The following is a 16,720-nucleotide window of genomic DNA, read 5'->3' on the forward strand; positions in this document are numbered from 1 at the left end:
TGGCAACGGCCAGCGGCCGCCCACTTCCGGCCCAACGGCCGCCCGGCCGAACTACGACTCCCAGCAGGCAGCGCGCCGGGCCGCCGCCCTTCCTTCCCCGCGGCGCCCGCGGGGCCTGCTGGGAAATGTAGTCCGCGCGGGGAGGGCCTGTCGGAAGGGAAAGGAGGAAAGGTTGCCTCAAGGGCTCGGGTCACCCCCAGGGATGCCATGTTCCCTTTGTCAGAATTTAAACCGCTTAAGCATTTCAAGTTGTAAAATCTAGAGTCGTCTGGCCGGATCTCACACTGGGACTTGGAAAGAGCCCGGGCTTGGGAGTCAGAGGTCGTGGGTTCCCATCCCCGCTCTGCCACTTGGCAGCTGGGTGACTGTGGGCAAGTCACTTCACTTCTCTGGGCCTCAGTGACCTCCTCTGGAAAATGGGGATTAACTGTGGGACTCACGCTTAGGACAGTGCTCTGCACATAGTCAGCTGTGTGACTGTGGGCAAGTCACTTCACTTCTCGGTGCCTCAGTTCCCTCCTCTGTAAAATGGGGATTAAGACTGTGAGCCCCACGTGGGACAGCCTGATTCCCCTCTGTCTCCCCCAGCGCTTAGAACAGTGCTCGGCACATAGTAAGCGCTTAACAAAGACCCACATTATACAGAGGTCATGAGTTCAAATCCCGCCTCTGCCACTTGCCAGCTGTGTGACTGTGGGCAAGTCGCTTCACTTCTCTGTGCCTCAGTTACCTCATCTGTAAAATGGGGATGAAGTCTGTGAGCCCCACGTGGGACAACCTGATTCCCCTGTGAGAAGCAGGGTGGCTCAGTGGAAAGAGCATGGGCTTTGGAGTCAGAGGTCATGAGTTCGAATCCCAGCTCTGCCACTTGTCAGCTGTGTGACTGTGGGCAAGTCACTTCACTTCTCTGTGCCTCAGTTACCTCATCTGTAAAATGGGGATGAAGTCTGTGAGCCCCACGTGGGACAACCTGATTCCCCTGTGAGAAGCAGGGTGGCTCAGTGGAAAGAGCATGGGCTTTGGAGTCAGAGGTCATGAGTTCGAATCCCAGCTCTGCCACTTGTCAGCTGTGTGACTGTGGGCAAGTCACTTCACTTCTCTGTGCCTCAGTTACCTCATCTGTAAAATGGGGATTAAGACTGTGAGCCCCACATGGGACAACGTGATTCCCCTGTGTCTACGCCAGCGCTTAGAATAGTGCTCTGCACATAGTAAGCGCTTAACAAATACCAACATTATTATTATTACCCCAGCGCTTAGAACAGTGCTCCCGATGGACTCCGATTGGCGGCCCGACGGAGCGAGGTGGACTCCGATTGGCGGGCGAGGGGCGCCGGGCGAGGGGCGGCGATTGGCGGCCCGACGGGGCGGGGGGGCCTCCGATTGGCGGCCCGACGGGGCGCGGTGGACTCCGATTGGCGGCCCGACGGAGCGAGGGGGACTCCGATTGGCGGGCGAGGGGCGCCGGGCGAGGGGCGGCGATCGGCGGCCCGACGGGGCGAAGTGGACTCCGATTGGCGGCCCGACGGAGCGAGGTGGACTCCGATTGGCGGGCGAGGGGCGCCGGGCGAGGGGCGGCGATTGGCGGCCCGACGGGACGGGGGGGCCTCCGATTGGCGGCCCGACGGAGCGAGGGGGACTCCGATTGGCGGGCGAGGGGCGCCGGGCGAGGGGCGGCGATTGTGCGGGGGCCATGGGGCCGTGGGGGTCGGGGTGGGCGTCGGGGGTCCCGGCGTCCCGCGCCGCGTCCGTCCTGCTGCCGCTGCTGCTGCTGCCGCTGCTGCTGCCGCCGCTGCTGGCGCGCCTCCTCTGCTTCGAGCGGCTGCCGCGGCGCCGCGCGCTCCCGGTCCTCAGGCCCCGCGGCCGCCTGTCCGCCATCGCCCACCGCGCCGCCGCCCACGACGCCCCCGAGAACACGCTGGCCGCCATCCGACAGGTCGGGCCCCCCCCCCCTCGGCCTCCGCGCCCGGGGCCGGCCGACGCCCGACGGGACCGGCCCCGACCACGGCGATCCTACCATTAATAATAATAATAATAATGATATAGCATCGGTAATAAGAATAATGGCATTTGGGAGGTGCTTACTCTGCGCCGAGCGCCGGCCGACGGGAGACCTCCGACCCCCCCTCCCCCCGGGACCGGCCCCGACCACCGCGATTGTACCATGAATAATAATAATAATGATATAGCATTAATAATAATAATAATGCTGTGGACATTTGGTAGGGGCTTACTCTGCGCCGAGCACTGCGCTGAGCGCCGGCCGACGGGAGACCACCGACCCCCCCCCCCCGGGACCGGCCCCGACCACGGCGATTGTACCATTAATAATAATAATAATGATATAGCATTAATAATAATAATAATGCTGTGGACATTTGGTAGGGGCTTACTCTGCGCCGAGCACTGCGCTGAGCGCCGGCCGACGGGAGACCACCGACCCCCCCTCCCCCCGGGACCGGCCCCGACCACCGCGATTGTACCATTATTAATAATAGTATAGCATTAATAATAATAATAATAATGACGTTGGCATTTGGTAGGGGCTTACTCTGCGCTGAGCGCCAGCTGTCCGATGACGGGAAACGCCCACCTGCCCCACCTCCCTCCCCTCCGGCCTAGGCCCCACGACAGCAATTGTAGCATTAATAGTAATAATGATGATAATAATCTAGCATCAACAATAATATAGCATTAATAATAATAATGTTGGCATCTGGTAGGTGCTTACTCCGCGCCGAGCACTGCGCTGAGCGCCGGCCGACGGGAGACCACCCGCCACCCTCCCCCCGGGACCGGCCCCGACCACAGCAATTGTAGCATTATTAATAATAATAAGGATAATAATATAGCATTGATAATAATAACGTTGAGCATCTCCTAGGTGCCTACTCTGCGCCGAGCACTGCGCAAAGCGCTGGCCGCCATCTGACTGGAAACGACCGACCACCCTCCCCCCGGGCCCGGCCCCGACCACAGCAATTGTAGCATTAATAATAAAGATAATAATATATCCCCTCCCCTCCGACAGCAATTGTAGCATTAATAGTAATAATGATAATAATAATATAGCATCAACAATAATATAGCATTAATAATAATGTTGGCATCTGGTAGGTGCTTACTCTGCGCCGAGCACTGCGCCGAGCGCCGGCCGGCGGGAGACCACCGACCACCCTCCCCCCGGGCCCGGGCTCAACGAGAGCAATTGTAGCATTAATAATAAAGATAATAATATAGCATTGATAATAATAACGTTGGCATCTCCTAGGTGCCTACTCTGTGCCGAGCGCTGCGCTAAGCGCTGGCCGACGGGAGACCGCCGACCACCCTCCCCCTGGGCCCGGCCCCAACGAGAGCAACTGTAGCATTAATAATAATAATACGGATAATAATATAGCATTGATAATAATAGTGGTATTTCATAGGTGCATGCTCTGTGCCGAGCGCTGCGCTAAGCGCTGCCCGCCAGCCGACAGGAAGCACCCACCTGCCCGACCACCCTCCCCTCGGCCTAGGCCCAAGAGCGATTGTAGCATTAATAATAATAATTATGTTGGTATTTGTTAAGCGCTTACTCTGTGCAGAGCACTGTTCTAAGCGCTGGGGTAGTCACAGAGGAATCAGGTTGCCCCACGTGGGGCTCACAGTCTTCATCCCCCTTTGACAGATGAGGTCACTGAGGCCCAGAGAAATGAAGTGACTCGCCCACAGTCCCACAGCTGACAAGGGGCAGAGCTGGGATTCGAACTCATGACCTCTGACTCCAAAGCCCGGGCTCTTTCCACTGAGCAACGCTCAGTGATGATCAAGAGGGGGAATCTTTCTCATTGACTGAGGGACGTAGCCCGAATGTAGTCTGAAAATCCTCTCCTATAAAGATAAGGTCCGGGCAGATAAATAACGGCGGACAAGACCGGCTGCCTCGGTACACGTGAATGGCAGTATATTCACATCGCAACATTTTGCGAAGGGGTGCCGGTAGGTTACTTGTTTATTTAAAAAAAAAAAAAAAAGAGCAAAATTTCCAAGTGAAAATCCTGTTGCAAATAATTGATGGAAGTACTCGGCTCTACATAAAGGTTAAAACGCAAAGTAGGATTGTGGGGTGTTCCTTTGCCTCCGTAGTTGAGGTCAAGTGGTTAGAATTTGTAAAGAAAAGTCGCGGGCACCCAGGGGCCTGGGACCTAGCTAGGAAACCAGTTTCAGAGGACAAGAGTCTGATGGGCTCTTCCTACCCATCCTTCTGTCGAGAGAAGAAGCGCACAGGCCCCTTCGCTACAGAACAGAACAGCCAGTGGAGGTGCCGAGTGGAGGAGAAACTGACGGGAAAGTGGCAGAGAGTATTCAGGACAGGTGTGGGGACCAAGCGAGAAGCAGTGGCGTAATGTTAACTCACCTTTTCCCTTCACTCCGTATTCATTCAGTAGTATTTGAGCGCTTACTGTGTGCAGAGCACTGTACTAAGCGCTAGGAATGTACAGTTCACCAACAGATAGAGACAATCCCTGCCCAGTGACAGGCTCACAATCTAAACGGCAAACCTGTGGGATTTGTTTTGGTTCACGCGACAGAGATTTTGGTAGATAAGTCTCTTCTAGAAGTTTAGTAGTCGGCAGCGTCTCAAACTGATTTTCACTCGTGTATTTTTTTCCCAACACTCAGTTCGGTGCTCTGCAGTAGGTACTTAATAAATACCAATACGACGGCTTCTAGATCCTGCCCTGCCAAGCGAACTCTGTGGCCAGTTGACATTAATGCCGTTCGTGTTTGGTGTTTTTTTTTTTAAGGCAGCTCAAAATGGAGCCACAGGTGTGGAATTGGACATTGAATTCACTTCCGATGGGGTTCCCATCTTAATGCACGATGACACAGTAGACAGGACTACCGATGGATCTGGTCGTTTGAGCGATTTGACTTTTGCCGAAATTAGGAAACTCAATCCAGCTGCAAACCATAGGTTCCGGTAAGCGTCCTTTTCCCCCAGAACGCGGCATTTTCCTTCTTGACTTGATTTGCTGTTGAGCGTGGTGATTTACAGGTTGAAAATGGCTGATCACCAATAGCACCCTCCACAGTCTTAAGTCTGGAAAGGGACCTGCAACACGTTATCATCATCAATGGAATTGATTGAGGGCCTACTGTGCGCAGAGCACGGTAGTTGGATGAGAACACGACAGCAAAAGTGCTAAATGTTGCCTGTCTACGATGAGCGTACAGCCTACGGGGGAGACAAGCATCAATATAAATAAATAATGTATAATATCTCATTTATAGATGGGTTCATAGGTGCTGTAGGGAACATAGCAAAGGCCCAAAGGGCAAAGACCTTATCAAGTCCAGAGGGGCAGGGTGATCTAGGGGGAAGACCCTGAGGCTTTGAGTCATGTGATATGGCATCTAGTCCCAGCCCTGCCTGATAACTTGTCAAAAGTCAACCAAACAATGATATTCATTAACTGCTTTGTGCTTAGTTTCTTCAACTATAAAATATATATCTGCCCCTCTCTCCCAAACATGATTATTGTACATTTTTCATTTGTGATTCATTCTACTCTCCGGATTGTCTTCTGCCACGTTTTTTCCAAGAGTAGACATTCCTTTTGCTTATGTTTGTGGACGTGGGTTTTCCCTATTAACTTCCACTACCCTTGTCCCTCATTCGCATCCTTTTGTTTGCTCCGGCCCCTGATCCCCATTTAAGCAAGACAATTTGAACTTCCAGTCTGTATCTCCCAAGTGCTAACCCTACCTAACTGGATGTCATTATTAGATGTAGTGAAAATACTCTTTCCGTCCGACAAATTGCTAATAAAAAATGTTAAGTAGAACTGACCCAAGTCCGTCCATGAGGAGAGAATGGTTTGGAGGATTATCGTTCCAGAGAATTTGAGCCATTTATAGCGTCTCTTTGAATATTCATATTTGATTCAAGTGCAGAAAAGCCTTTGTTTTTCTTTTTTCCTTACTGTTCCCTTCAACTTCTTCCCTCTTGTTCTATAGGAATAAGTTCCCTGATGAAAAAATACCTACTCTGAGAGAAGCAGTTGTGGAATCCTTAAATCATAACCTCACGATCTACTTTGATGTCAAAGGCCATGCAAATATGGTACAGTTATGACATAAGATATATGGACTTGTTGCCACAGACATCTTTTTAAACTGTCAATCACCTCTGAAATAATCCTACCTAGAGGCTTTATTTTTATAAACTTGTGTCCTTTAACACTTTCTCTTCGATTTCCTTTTTTGGGACAGCGTGAGTGCCTGTTGATTAGCGATTGGCATACAAAGTGAGGTTCAGGCAAATTGGATATTTCTTGGAATAGTTCAGTCACACGCCACTTTCTCTATTACCCTAAGACTACACCCGAGCCCCAAGTCATAGTTTTTGAGGTTATTTCTGAAGATGCCCCTTTTTAGCGACAGGAAGTATTCAGTAATCACTATTTTGACCTTTCCGTATTTTTAAGGGGTTATAATTTAGCCCTGTGGAATCACATGAGGCACAGGAGTTCCGAGTACGTCGCCCCTAAATTGTTTGCTCCCCTCCTTCTCCATCTACTTTGCCTTCAAAACTTGGGGGAACCAAGCTCACTCTTGCACCAGTACAGGTACCTCTGGTTTGAATGGCAGCCTCAGAGGTGCTGGAGAGAGGACATTTCCTATAGAGGCCACGTTCCCTTAATGGCACATTTGCCCGTGGCCCCTTGCATTCTGTGACGAGCAAGGCGACAGAACGGCGATCCTCCCTAAAAATCCGTCTGGCTCAGGGGTGGGGGACTGTGGGCTTGGCCAACCACTCCAATAACCCCCGCTGCAATCCCTCAAACTTGTAGCTCCATGGGGACACCTCCCAAGATCAGTCTTTGAATTTAATCCATTAAGGTGACTGTGCCGAATTAAAGTTGGCAAAGTGCTTGGAGATCTCTAGTTAAATAACTCTAGGACAGTGCTGAAAACCAATGACACATTGGAGGAAGAGAACTTATTCAGAACTCGTGGCAAATACTGAACAGAATATTTTAAAAAGGACTTTTAAATAAGCCTGATATGGTTGTGTCCACCTCCACAGTAGTGCCGGCTCCACTGGAGGGTCGGGACCTTTTGCTCGCCATTTTCCAGGTCTCTGGGGATCCCATGTTTTTGCTTCAAGTCTCTCCCTGTTCTAAATCCCCAAGGAACTTCCCGGGATTGTTCATGTTTTCAAGGGGCATGGATACCCCAGCCTAGACTGGAGTCCTCAGACTTCGCTATAACCGTAGCTTTCAACTCTCTCTTGCCCTTGAATTTCTTTTATACGTGTTGTAAAATCTTCCAGAGTAATTTGCCATGTATAACCATTGTAATATTTTAATTTTTCTTGGCTACAGGCTACTGATGCTCTGAAACATTTGTATATGGAGTTTCCTAAATTGTACAACAGCAGTGTCGTCTGCTCTTTCTTACCAGGAGTCATCTATAAGGTGAGATGGGATTATCCGTACTATCGGGAGAAGAGAGTGAGAACATTTAGCTCTTTCCCATAAAATACCCCTCTGAGAGGGAAGAGATTTTTTTTTATTTTTGTTTTGCTTTCAAGCAATCAGGCCCTACTTTAAGATTCTAGACCCAACTCTTTAGGAGCCTTTTGGTCTATTCCCTGGAAAACTTTCACGTACTCCGGATATACGGTACGCATTTCAGTGACCCACCTCAAGTGAAACTGCCAACTTGATTCTAAACAAGGACTCTGTCACTCATTTTCCCTTTTTCTAAATGCGATGTGGCGTTGTTTGCTTTTCAGTAAACACAGTGGAACCCAAGGATCCTGCCTTCAGTGGGCTTACAATATATTCCAATCCCGATTACCCCAAGAAGGGAAAACGGGTCAGCAGGTCTGCCGTCACAGCGGGTCTCGTGGGTGCATTAACGGTGACCGAAAGATAACAAATACCGAGCACCCCGTTGTGTACGGGGCCCGCGCTAAAAAGCCCTTGAGGGTCTAAACAGTGATCGAACAGTTAACGGAACATCCGAGCTTCTTCGCGCCATCCAAATGCGGAATTTGAGGTTACTTCTTTTAACTGCCGCCGTCGTGCTGGGCGGTTCTAACCCTGGGAAACTCTCTTCTAGATGAGGCAAGCCGACCAAAATGTCGTGACTGCTCTAACTCACAGACCTTGGAGTCTGAGTCACTTTGGAGACGGAAAACGGCGTTTTGACTCCTTCGGGAAACATTACTTGTATATGATGCTGGACGTGCTCCTGGATTGGAGCATGCATAACTTCCTGTGGTACCTGTGTGGGATTTCTGCTTTCCTGATGCAGAAGGATTGGATATCTCCGTAAGTGATGGGCCTTCCTTCTGCTGCCGCCCTCCTGCTCTTCTCCTAGGGAAGATTTATTTATTTAGGGCTCTTCTCCTAAGGAGAAGCGTGGCTCACTGGCAAGAGAACGGGCCTGGGAGCCAGAGGTCGTGGGGGGTTCAAATCCCGACTCCGCCCTTGTCAGCTCTGTGACCTTGGGCAAATCACTTCACTTCTCTGTGCCTCAGTTACCTCATCTGTAAAATGGGGATGAAGACTGTGAGCCCTACATGGGACAACCTGAGGATCTTGTATCTACCCCAGTGCTTAAAACAGTGCTTGGCACATAGTAAGCGCTTAACAAATACCAACATTATTATTATTAGGGAAAAGAGAGGGTCGGCGAGAAGAAGCTGCACCAGCCTTCAGCCGTCATGACTGAAAGGACAGCTCCCAAAAGCCTGAGCTACGGCAGAAAACCGTAGGTCCTGGCTTATGGGCAAATGCCCATCAGGTTCACGTGGCCTAGTTGGATAGAGCACGGGCCTGGGAGTCAGAAGGACCCGGGTTAACACTCAGTGGTATTTACTGAGTGCTTCCTGTGTGCACAGCACTGTAATAAGAGCTCGGGAGAGTACAGTATAACAGAGTTGGTAGACATATTCCCTGCCCACAACAAGTTTACAGTCTAGACGGGCAGACATTAATATAAATAGATTACAGATCCGTACAGAGGTGGGGGTGAGTAGGGGAAGAGGGGTCAATAAAGAGAGCAAATCAGGGTGATACAGACGATAGTGGGAGAAGGGGAAATGAGTGCTTAGGCAGGGAAGGCTTGAAGGCGGGAAGAGTAAATCGTCTGTCAGATATGAAGGGGGGGACGTTTCCGGCCAGAGGAGGGACGTGAGCGAGAGGTACGAGGCGAGATAGATGAGAGCCAGGTGTAGTGAGTAGGGTGACGTTAGAGGAGTGAAGTGTGGGGGCTGGGTTGTCGATGGAGAGCAGTGAGGTGAGGTAGAAGGGGGCAAGGTGATTGAGTGTTTGACGTGTAGGTGGATGGGCAATGACTGAAGGTTCTTGAGGAGTGGGGAAATCCTGGCTCTGCCATTTATCTGCTGGGTGACCTCGGACAAGTCACTTTTCTTCTCTGGGCCTCAGTTACCTCATCTGTAGAATGAAGATTAAGGCTGTGAGCCCCATATCGGACAGGGACTGTGTCCATCCTGATGAGCTTCTATCAACCCCAGCGCTTAGTAGAGGGCCTGGCACATAATAAGTCCTTTGCAAATACCATAAAAAAGTCCAGGTCTTCAACTTTTCTTTAAAAGTATGCTATTTTTGTTTGTCGGTCCATGTTCCCAACTAAGGTGAAGAAGAAACAAGCGTGTTGCTGCCTTTAAAAAATTAATCAATTGAATTTGAGCGCTTACTGTGCACCAAGCAGTGTACTAAATGCTTGGGAGAATACAGAGTAACAGAGTTGGTAGACCTGTTCCCTGTCCAGAAGGGAACTTTCAGTGTAGAGGGGGAGACAGACATTAAAATAAATTATAAATATGTACATAAGTGCTGTAGGGTTGAGGGTGGGGTGAATTCATTCAGTAGTATTTATCGAGCGCTCACTATGTGCAGAGCACTGTACTTAACGCATGGAGTGTACAATTCGGCAACAGATAGAGACCATCCCTGCCCACTGAGGGGCTCACCTAAAGGGTGTAGCGTGGCTTAATGGAAAGAGCCCGGGCTTGGGAGTTAGAGGTCATGAGGTTCTTATCCCAGCTCTGTCACCTCTCGGCTGTGTGACTTTGGGCAAGTCACTTGGCTTCTCTGTGCCTCAGTTACCTCATCTGTAAAATGGGGGTGAAGACAGTGAGCCCCACGAGGGACAAACTGATAACCTCGTGTCTATCTCGGCGCTTAGAAAAGTGCTTGGCACATAGTAAGCGCTTAACAAATAACCATCAAGTGATAGGGCAATGCAGAAGGGAGCAGGGGAGAGGTAGGAAGTTGCGCCCTTCAGTCACTGGTATCTATGTGCTTACTGGGTGTAGAGCACTGTACTAAGCACTTAGGTGAGTACAACACACAATATAACGGACACGTTCCCTGCCCGCAGTGAGCTTACAGACCAGAGGGCTTTAGGAGCTCTATGAAAAATGCTGGAGTTTGAGTCTTGTGGGACCCCAGTTGCTTCCCTTCATTAACCTCCCCTTTCTTTTTCTGCCTCCCCCCCCTCCAGAGCCTATGTGAAGAGGTGGGCTTCTAATGGAATTGAAGTAATCTCTTGGACAGTCAACAGCTTTGAAGAAAAAGCTTACCACGAAGTCTATCTTCAGTGTAGTTACATCACCGACAGCATGGTGGAAGACTGTGAACCCCATTATTAGATCGCAGCCAATTTGTTGGGGAGATCGTCGGGGACCTAACGACCTTCTCAGCCTTGTTAGGGAAATCTGGACACCAGCATGTAGGGCTCAGTTCGGGAGGCTCGCGGCAGCACGGGTGAAGGGTTGCATTTTAACTTAAAAGCCACCTGCCTCTTTGCCACCTCATTGCAGAGTATGTGTTTTTATGTCTGTCTCTCCATCTTTGCCCAACCAGCCAGGAAGCGGCGGCACACGCCGCAGTTCTCTGGTGGCAGATGGGCCTTCACCTTGGTGTAAGTTGGGAAAATGAACGCATGGAATTGCATGTTAGCTCAGGCTCATAACTAATTTTTTTCCCCCCCAGTGAGCACGCTTAAAAATTAACCCCAAACTTTTACTTAAACCATACCTGAAGTGTACCGGGAAAACCCAGATTTGAAATCATAGGACCGAAATCACGAGCTATGCATTAAACAGATCATGCCCAGTCAACAATCGGAGACTCTCTTGGGGGAAACTCAGGACATCGTTGGCTTCTCCTGACTCTTACTGCCTCCAGTACAGCAAGGCGGTGGCAAAAATGAGTCGTTCTAGTGGATCCTCCAACCCAGCAATCACTGGTGTCTTCTTGGAAGTGACTGACAATTTGTACAGTTAGTGGGAAGCAGCATTGAAGAATCACTTTCCCTGAAGAGTTCCAAGCTCCTCTTGGCATTGTGTGTGGTGCTTGGGAAAACAGGATCTTGGGAAGAGTGAAAAACTTAAAACCTTTGGGGAGTCGTAATCCAAGGCAGGGTTTAAGGCATAAACCCTGGGTGCAGAGCGCTGTAGTAAACACTTGGGCGAGTATAATGCAAGATAGTTGGTAGGTGTCTTCCCTGCCCACAACAAGCTTACAGATGGGAAAGTAGATATTAGCATTAATAATTAATATATAATTTATAGATATGTACATAAGCACGGTGGGGCTGAGGGTGGGTGAATATCAAATGCCCATCTATGCTAGTGAGCATCGTCCAATCCCGAAACATGGAAATCCAGGACTGATTCTGCCCAGTTCCAGGGCCATAGGTGCTGGGATAGCTGATGGATGACTCAAAAGGCCATAGGTGCTGGGCTATCTAGTGGGCACCTCTAAAGGGCCTCAGCTGCTGGGATATCTAGTTGACTTCTCTAGAGGTCCAAAGGTGCTGCGATAGCTAGTGGACTTTGCTAACGGGCCACATGTGCTGGGCTACTAAGGAGAATTTTCTAAAGGGCCACAGGTGCTGGGATATCTAGTGGACCTATCTAAAGGGCCACACGGGGTATAGGATATCTAGTGGACTTTTCTAACTCTCAGCCCTAAACTGCGCCACCAAAAGCCATGCGATCCACGGGCAGCCACCCGGGATACCCCAGAGTTGCTGTACTTTGGTCTCAGTGGAGCAATGTCTGCCGTAGCTTGAGATGTTTTCAGCCTTTCTTGTGTCTGGCCTTACAAGTTCCCATCGGCATTTGCGCGAAATGAAAAATCCAGTTAAACAGGAACAAAGCCCGTTCAGATAACACAATTGAAGTGATTTGGCACCGTATGAGCTCAATTGTGTTGGTTCTCTCAACTTTTTTTTGTTGGTTATCCAACCAGTTGGTTTTGGATCATTGGCTTTAAACTGTTCATTTCAGTGTCTCTATGATATTGAAATAAAAGATCTCCAGTAAGGCGAGACAGCTTTGTTTTGCAATCCTTTCTTCCAAGATGAAAAAGGATATGGTAACTGGAAATAATTCACCTTGTTTTCTCTCTATGGACCTGCCACGCTCTCAAGGCCGATAATACCCAGCTCAAGACTGAGGGAGGCTGTGTTTTTCTTGTTTTTTTTTTTTTTTAAAGATGGTATTTAGGTCCTTGCTATGTGCCAGGCCCTGTACTAAGCACTGGGGCAGAAAGAAGCTAAATTTCCACATTAAGGATAATTTGCATCATTGTACTCACCTGTGTCCATGAAAACTGCTTGTTCCAACGAGGGTGGATTGTGCTGTGGCAGAACGGAGCATTCTACCGGAGGGTCGGTGCCAAGCTAGGAATAGTCAAGCTTACCTTGTGGACCGTGACCTGTCGTCTTCAGCACTTCAAGAGCCACAAGCAACCAGAGTTGGAGGTAAGGGGAGGAGCAGCATAAGCTGTTTTATCCTCCTCCCATTTACACCTCTGTAGTGTTAACACCTGGAAATGAGGTTCCAGGAGAGGAGAGCATCTTGGGGGTGGGGCGAAAACCAGCTGTGAGCCCTTAGCTACTGTCTAGACACAGAAATATACATGGGCAAGAGCCAGCATTTGATTGTACAAAACTTGGCCAGGGGCAATTTCAACCTTCAATTCATTTTTTTCTGTCAACTTCACATTATTTGCTTTTTGCCGACTTAAAACTCAATCCCAACATATGCTGTGAGTCCCTAAATCCTCCTCCTGATCCCCACAACAGCTTTTGACATGTTTTGCTTTATCTTCCATGCTAGATCACCAGCTTGCCCTCAAGGAACAAAAGTTACAGATTTTTTTTTATCAGAATGGTGTAGGAAAATGAAAAGCCATCCCAGAAGCTTAGAAGTCTTCGTCCTCTAGGTTAGTGGACTAGGTGATTCCAATCTGGGATATGGGTTTCTCCTACTGAAGTGTCAGATCCTTCCACGGGGCTGCAGTAAGAACTTGAATAGGAGAGACAATACCAGCTTTAACAACAAGCAGTTGCTTGCTCTTAGCACAGTGCTCTGCACGCTGTAGGCACTCATACAGTTAATTGATTATCCATTATTATGACTCCAAAAGCTTAAGATTGGGTGGGTATGGTGTCCTATGAGCTGAAATTCTAATAGAAACTTCATGGGCGCTTTCTCAACTGCTTAGGCTCCTGTGCTCCATTTTTACTCCAGCTGCTCAGGATCTAATATTTAGAACAGGGGAAAACCTAAATTTTTGGCAGGAGTCTTAGGGGGAGGAGGCAGCCTACAGCTGAGTGAACATATGGAAGTACTGTGAAAAACACCGAACTTTTGGTGCACTGGAAAGGTACGTTACATATGCCAAATAAAGAAGCATGTCACACGCAGAACTGAAGCTGCAGTTATCCAAGTGCTTATATTCCAAGCTTCAAGAAAAATCATGGTCTAGATGGTTTATTACAGTACATTTGAGTGGGTTGACTTCTTAGTATCATGAAATGAGTCTTATTTGACTAAAATCACAGCATTCTATCAATGGTATTGGAACAGAAAAAAGCAGATTTGGCAATGTGGTGCCTTTATTTTCAAATGCTTCTAAAGTTTTAAGCATGGAATGACAACTGCCTTCAGGTAGGCCCCAGCTGCCTTCCCCCCCTCCCATAATAGCACCAAGAGGACAGGACGTGAGGCACATTAGGTGTGTGCCTTCATCGGTTATATGGTTCTAAATACATTGCCCACGGGAACTGCTCAATTTGCATTTGTCATCCCATAATCACTTAAAAAGAATCGTTTTTCCTATAGTTTTGTCTATTTTGGAGACTCCTCTTACTCCTCTGAAGTTGAAAGCTTCAGCTTTATCAATTGAAAATACAGTTACCAACTAATGGGGTATCCACAGTGCTAATCCCCCAACACTGGATAGGCAGTTGTCATAGAGGTTTGAGTAAAACTTTTTACACACAAACACTGTATCTCAGTCTCCCCTCTAATGCCGGTTGTCCCTAACAGGGCCCCTCTGAGCCAGGGAAGCTTGATAGTCTCTGAGCACTGCACCAGTGCCCTGTTTTCAGTTCCGGCCTTCCTCGGGGCAGAAATCCTGAGCCTTTCTCCTGAAGGTTGGGTCTTGATGGGAGAAGGCCCTCTCCACCTTCCGGCTGTGTCTCCGCTATCGACTGCTCGCTGGTTCCCCACGGGATCCTACTTAGCATGACTCCAGGCCCTCTTGCCCTTGATGGCTTTGAGCCCCCTCAGATGTTTCCCAGATATGTTTCCCAGGTATCCCAGTTTGCCAATGCATAAGCTGGACTGGGCACACTGAAATCCCTTGATATGGACAAAGGACAGTCTACTCTCCCATATACACAGACATTCACACCCCCATTCTCCAACTGGACAGCCTAAACTAGCTTGACCTGCAAAGCACAAAATCACTGGTCTATCCCGCAAGGCTTCTGGTTTTTATTGGCTTGGCTCCGGAAGTATTATTATTGTTGTTACATTTACTAAGCTATTGCTGTGGCCCAGCACTAGAGAAGACCCAAGTTTGTTCAGATCAGACAGTCATCTGGGACTCTCGGTCTAAGAAGGAAAGTAAATACTGTAGCCCCATTTTGGGGTAAAGAAACTGAGGCCCTAATTGGTTAAGTGACTTGCCAAGATCACACAGCAGGCCAGGGGCAGACCTGGGATTAGAACCATGCTCTTTCTACTATTCCAATCTTAATAAATCCTCACAATGCACACTTGAATATCAGAGAGCTGCTGCTTTTCCCTGTCAATCACAATTTCCTAGTCGATCATGGAAATGCCATCCAGCCCAGTTGTTTCCTTTGAGTCTGCTGGATGGAAGGATTTTCCCGATTCATATTGTAATCCAGAGCAGTTGGGCTTGCTGCCCGTGGACGTTCACGTGACTTAGAAATTGGATATTTGCAGCTCAGGGCTTAAGGGTCATTTCTTTGCTGATGACTCCTTTCTGAGCAGTCTTCTATTATCATTAGTTCCTGTAGCTCTATGGAACAGAAATAGGAACCAGCTGCAGAGAAGGAGGAAAGTTTGCTCTTTTTTGGAATATTGATACTCACGTTTTCCATTAATGTCTGTAATCACTTATTTTTGAATCATTTGCAATGGAGTGCCGGTTTCTGTATCAGAGTAGTTTTTATTGGAAGAAAATATTGCTCCCCCCCAAGGAAAAACAGATTAATGAAGGTACAAGAACGACATGAAACATTCCCAATTTCACTTGGTATCCCTGGTTTTTTTAATGAGGACCCTCTGGGCAAATGGTCCAGATCATCTTTCTGCAGTTCTGAGCTCTTGAGGTTCACATAAAAAAAGAAGTTGCATTTTTCTGCCTCGATTCCATTTCTGCCTGTTCCCTGGCCATCATGGCAAGCCTCAGGGCTTCAGAAGGTTCTTCTTCAGGCCACTCTCTCATACTTCTTGAACCTGTATTCGACAAAAAGACACCAATCCGTGTCATTTACTGAGCATGAATTCTGATTAGAATGCTATATTAGGTGCTTGTGAAAGTACAATATAGCTAGAAGACATGATCACTGTCCTCAAAGAGCCTGCAATCAGCCGGGGACACAAATACAAAAATATGAACTCCTGGTGGGGAGAAAACACGACTACCCACTCTTGTACTGTGTTCTCGCAAGCGCTTCAGATGGTACAATAAGTGCTCAATAAATACTATTGATTGATAAATTACAAGAAGGAGGAGCAAGAGACCTATAGATTGTGTTCAGAAGACTATGGGGATGTAGGGGAGGGTGATGACAAGCGCAGAGATGATGCAGAAGTGTTGAAGAGGCAGTGATGGGGGAAATGAGGGGAAAGTGAGATTAATCAGGGAGGGCTTCCCAAAGGAGATGTGATTTTAGTAGGGGAGACGAGAGATCTGCCAGATATGAAGGGGGAAGGAGTTCCAGGCAGGAGGGAGGATGGGAGCATGGGGTCAGTGGCGAGAGAGAGCCGAGAGTATGTTGAGATTAGAGGAGTGAAGCAGGTTGGCTGGATTACACTGCGGGGAGGAGTGAGGGTAGGTCGCAGGGAGAATGTTGATTGAACACCTTAAAGCCAACGGTAAGGAGTTTCTGCTCGATGCAGAGGGAAATGAGAAGGATGTCATATTAACACTGGCCCTGCCAACCACCTAGACTGTAAGCTCATTCATTCAGTCGTCTTTCTTGAGCGCTCACTGTGTGTAAAGCACGTTACTAAGCTCTTACCGTACTAAGGGAACGTGTCTACCGACTCTGTTATAGCATACTCTCCCAAATGCTTAGTACAGTGCTCTGCCCACACTAAGCACTCAATAAATACCACTGATTAATCGACTGTTCATGCTGA

The 16,720-nt window shown here is 48.6% G+C and overlaps 2 protein-coding genes across 4 annotated transcripts in view; one reads left to right on the forward strand and one right to left on the reverse strand.

The window, feature by feature from the left end:
* The first annotated feature begins 1,660 nt into the window (after positions 1-1,660).
* On the forward strand, positions 1,661-11,146 carry GDE1 (glycerophosphodiester phosphodiesterase 1). The gene is made up of 6 exons (XM_029058622.2): positions 1,661-1,936; positions 4,791-4,966; positions 6,004-6,109; positions 7,374-7,466; positions 8,116-8,327; positions 10,528-11,146. Exons 1-6 carry the CDS (start codon positions 1,694-1,696, stop codon positions 10,673-10,675), a joined length of 978 nt encoding a protein of 325 aa, XP_028914455.1. The 5' UTR covers positions 1,661-1,693; the 3' UTR covers positions 10,676-11,146.
* Positions 11,147-15,495: 4,349 nt separating this feature from the next.
* TMC5 (transmembrane channel like 5) overlaps positions 15,496-16,720 on the reverse strand; it is a 58,385-nt gene continuing 57,160 nt past the window's right edge. For all 3 annotated transcript variants that reach the window (XM_029057590.2, XM_029057587.2, XM_029057591.2), the window contains one exon: positions 15,496-15,811. In XM_029057590.2, coding sequence (XP_028913423.1) covers positions 15,687-15,811 — 125 coding nt within the window. In that variant the 3' untranslated portion in view covers positions 15,496-15,686. The remainder of the gene's footprint in view (positions 15,812-16,720) is intronic.

Source organism: Ornithorhynchus anatinus, chromosome 2 (assembly GCF_004115215.2).
Source record: "Ornithorhynchus anatinus isolate Pmale09 chromosome 2, mOrnAna1.pri.v4, whole genome shotgun sequence".
NCBI lineage: Eukaryota > Metazoa > Chordata > Mammalia > Monotremata > Ornithorhynchidae > Ornithorhynchus > Ornithorhynchus anatinus.

Bases quoted from the DNA above. Each gene is read 5' to 3' on its own strand.
- GDE1 (XM_029058622.2), top strand. From the start codon at position 1,694: ATGGGGCCGTGGGGGTCGGGGTGGGCGTCGGGGGTCCCGGCGTCCCGC. The intron at 4,967-6,003 runs GTAAGCGTCCTT...CTTGTTCTATAG, and splicing joins GCTGCAAACCATAGGTTCCG to GAATAAGTTCCCTGATGAAA. The intron at 8,328-10,527 runs GTAAGTGATGGG...CCCCCCCTCCAG, and splicing joins CAGAAGGATTGGATATCTCC to AGCCTATGTGAAGAGGTGGG.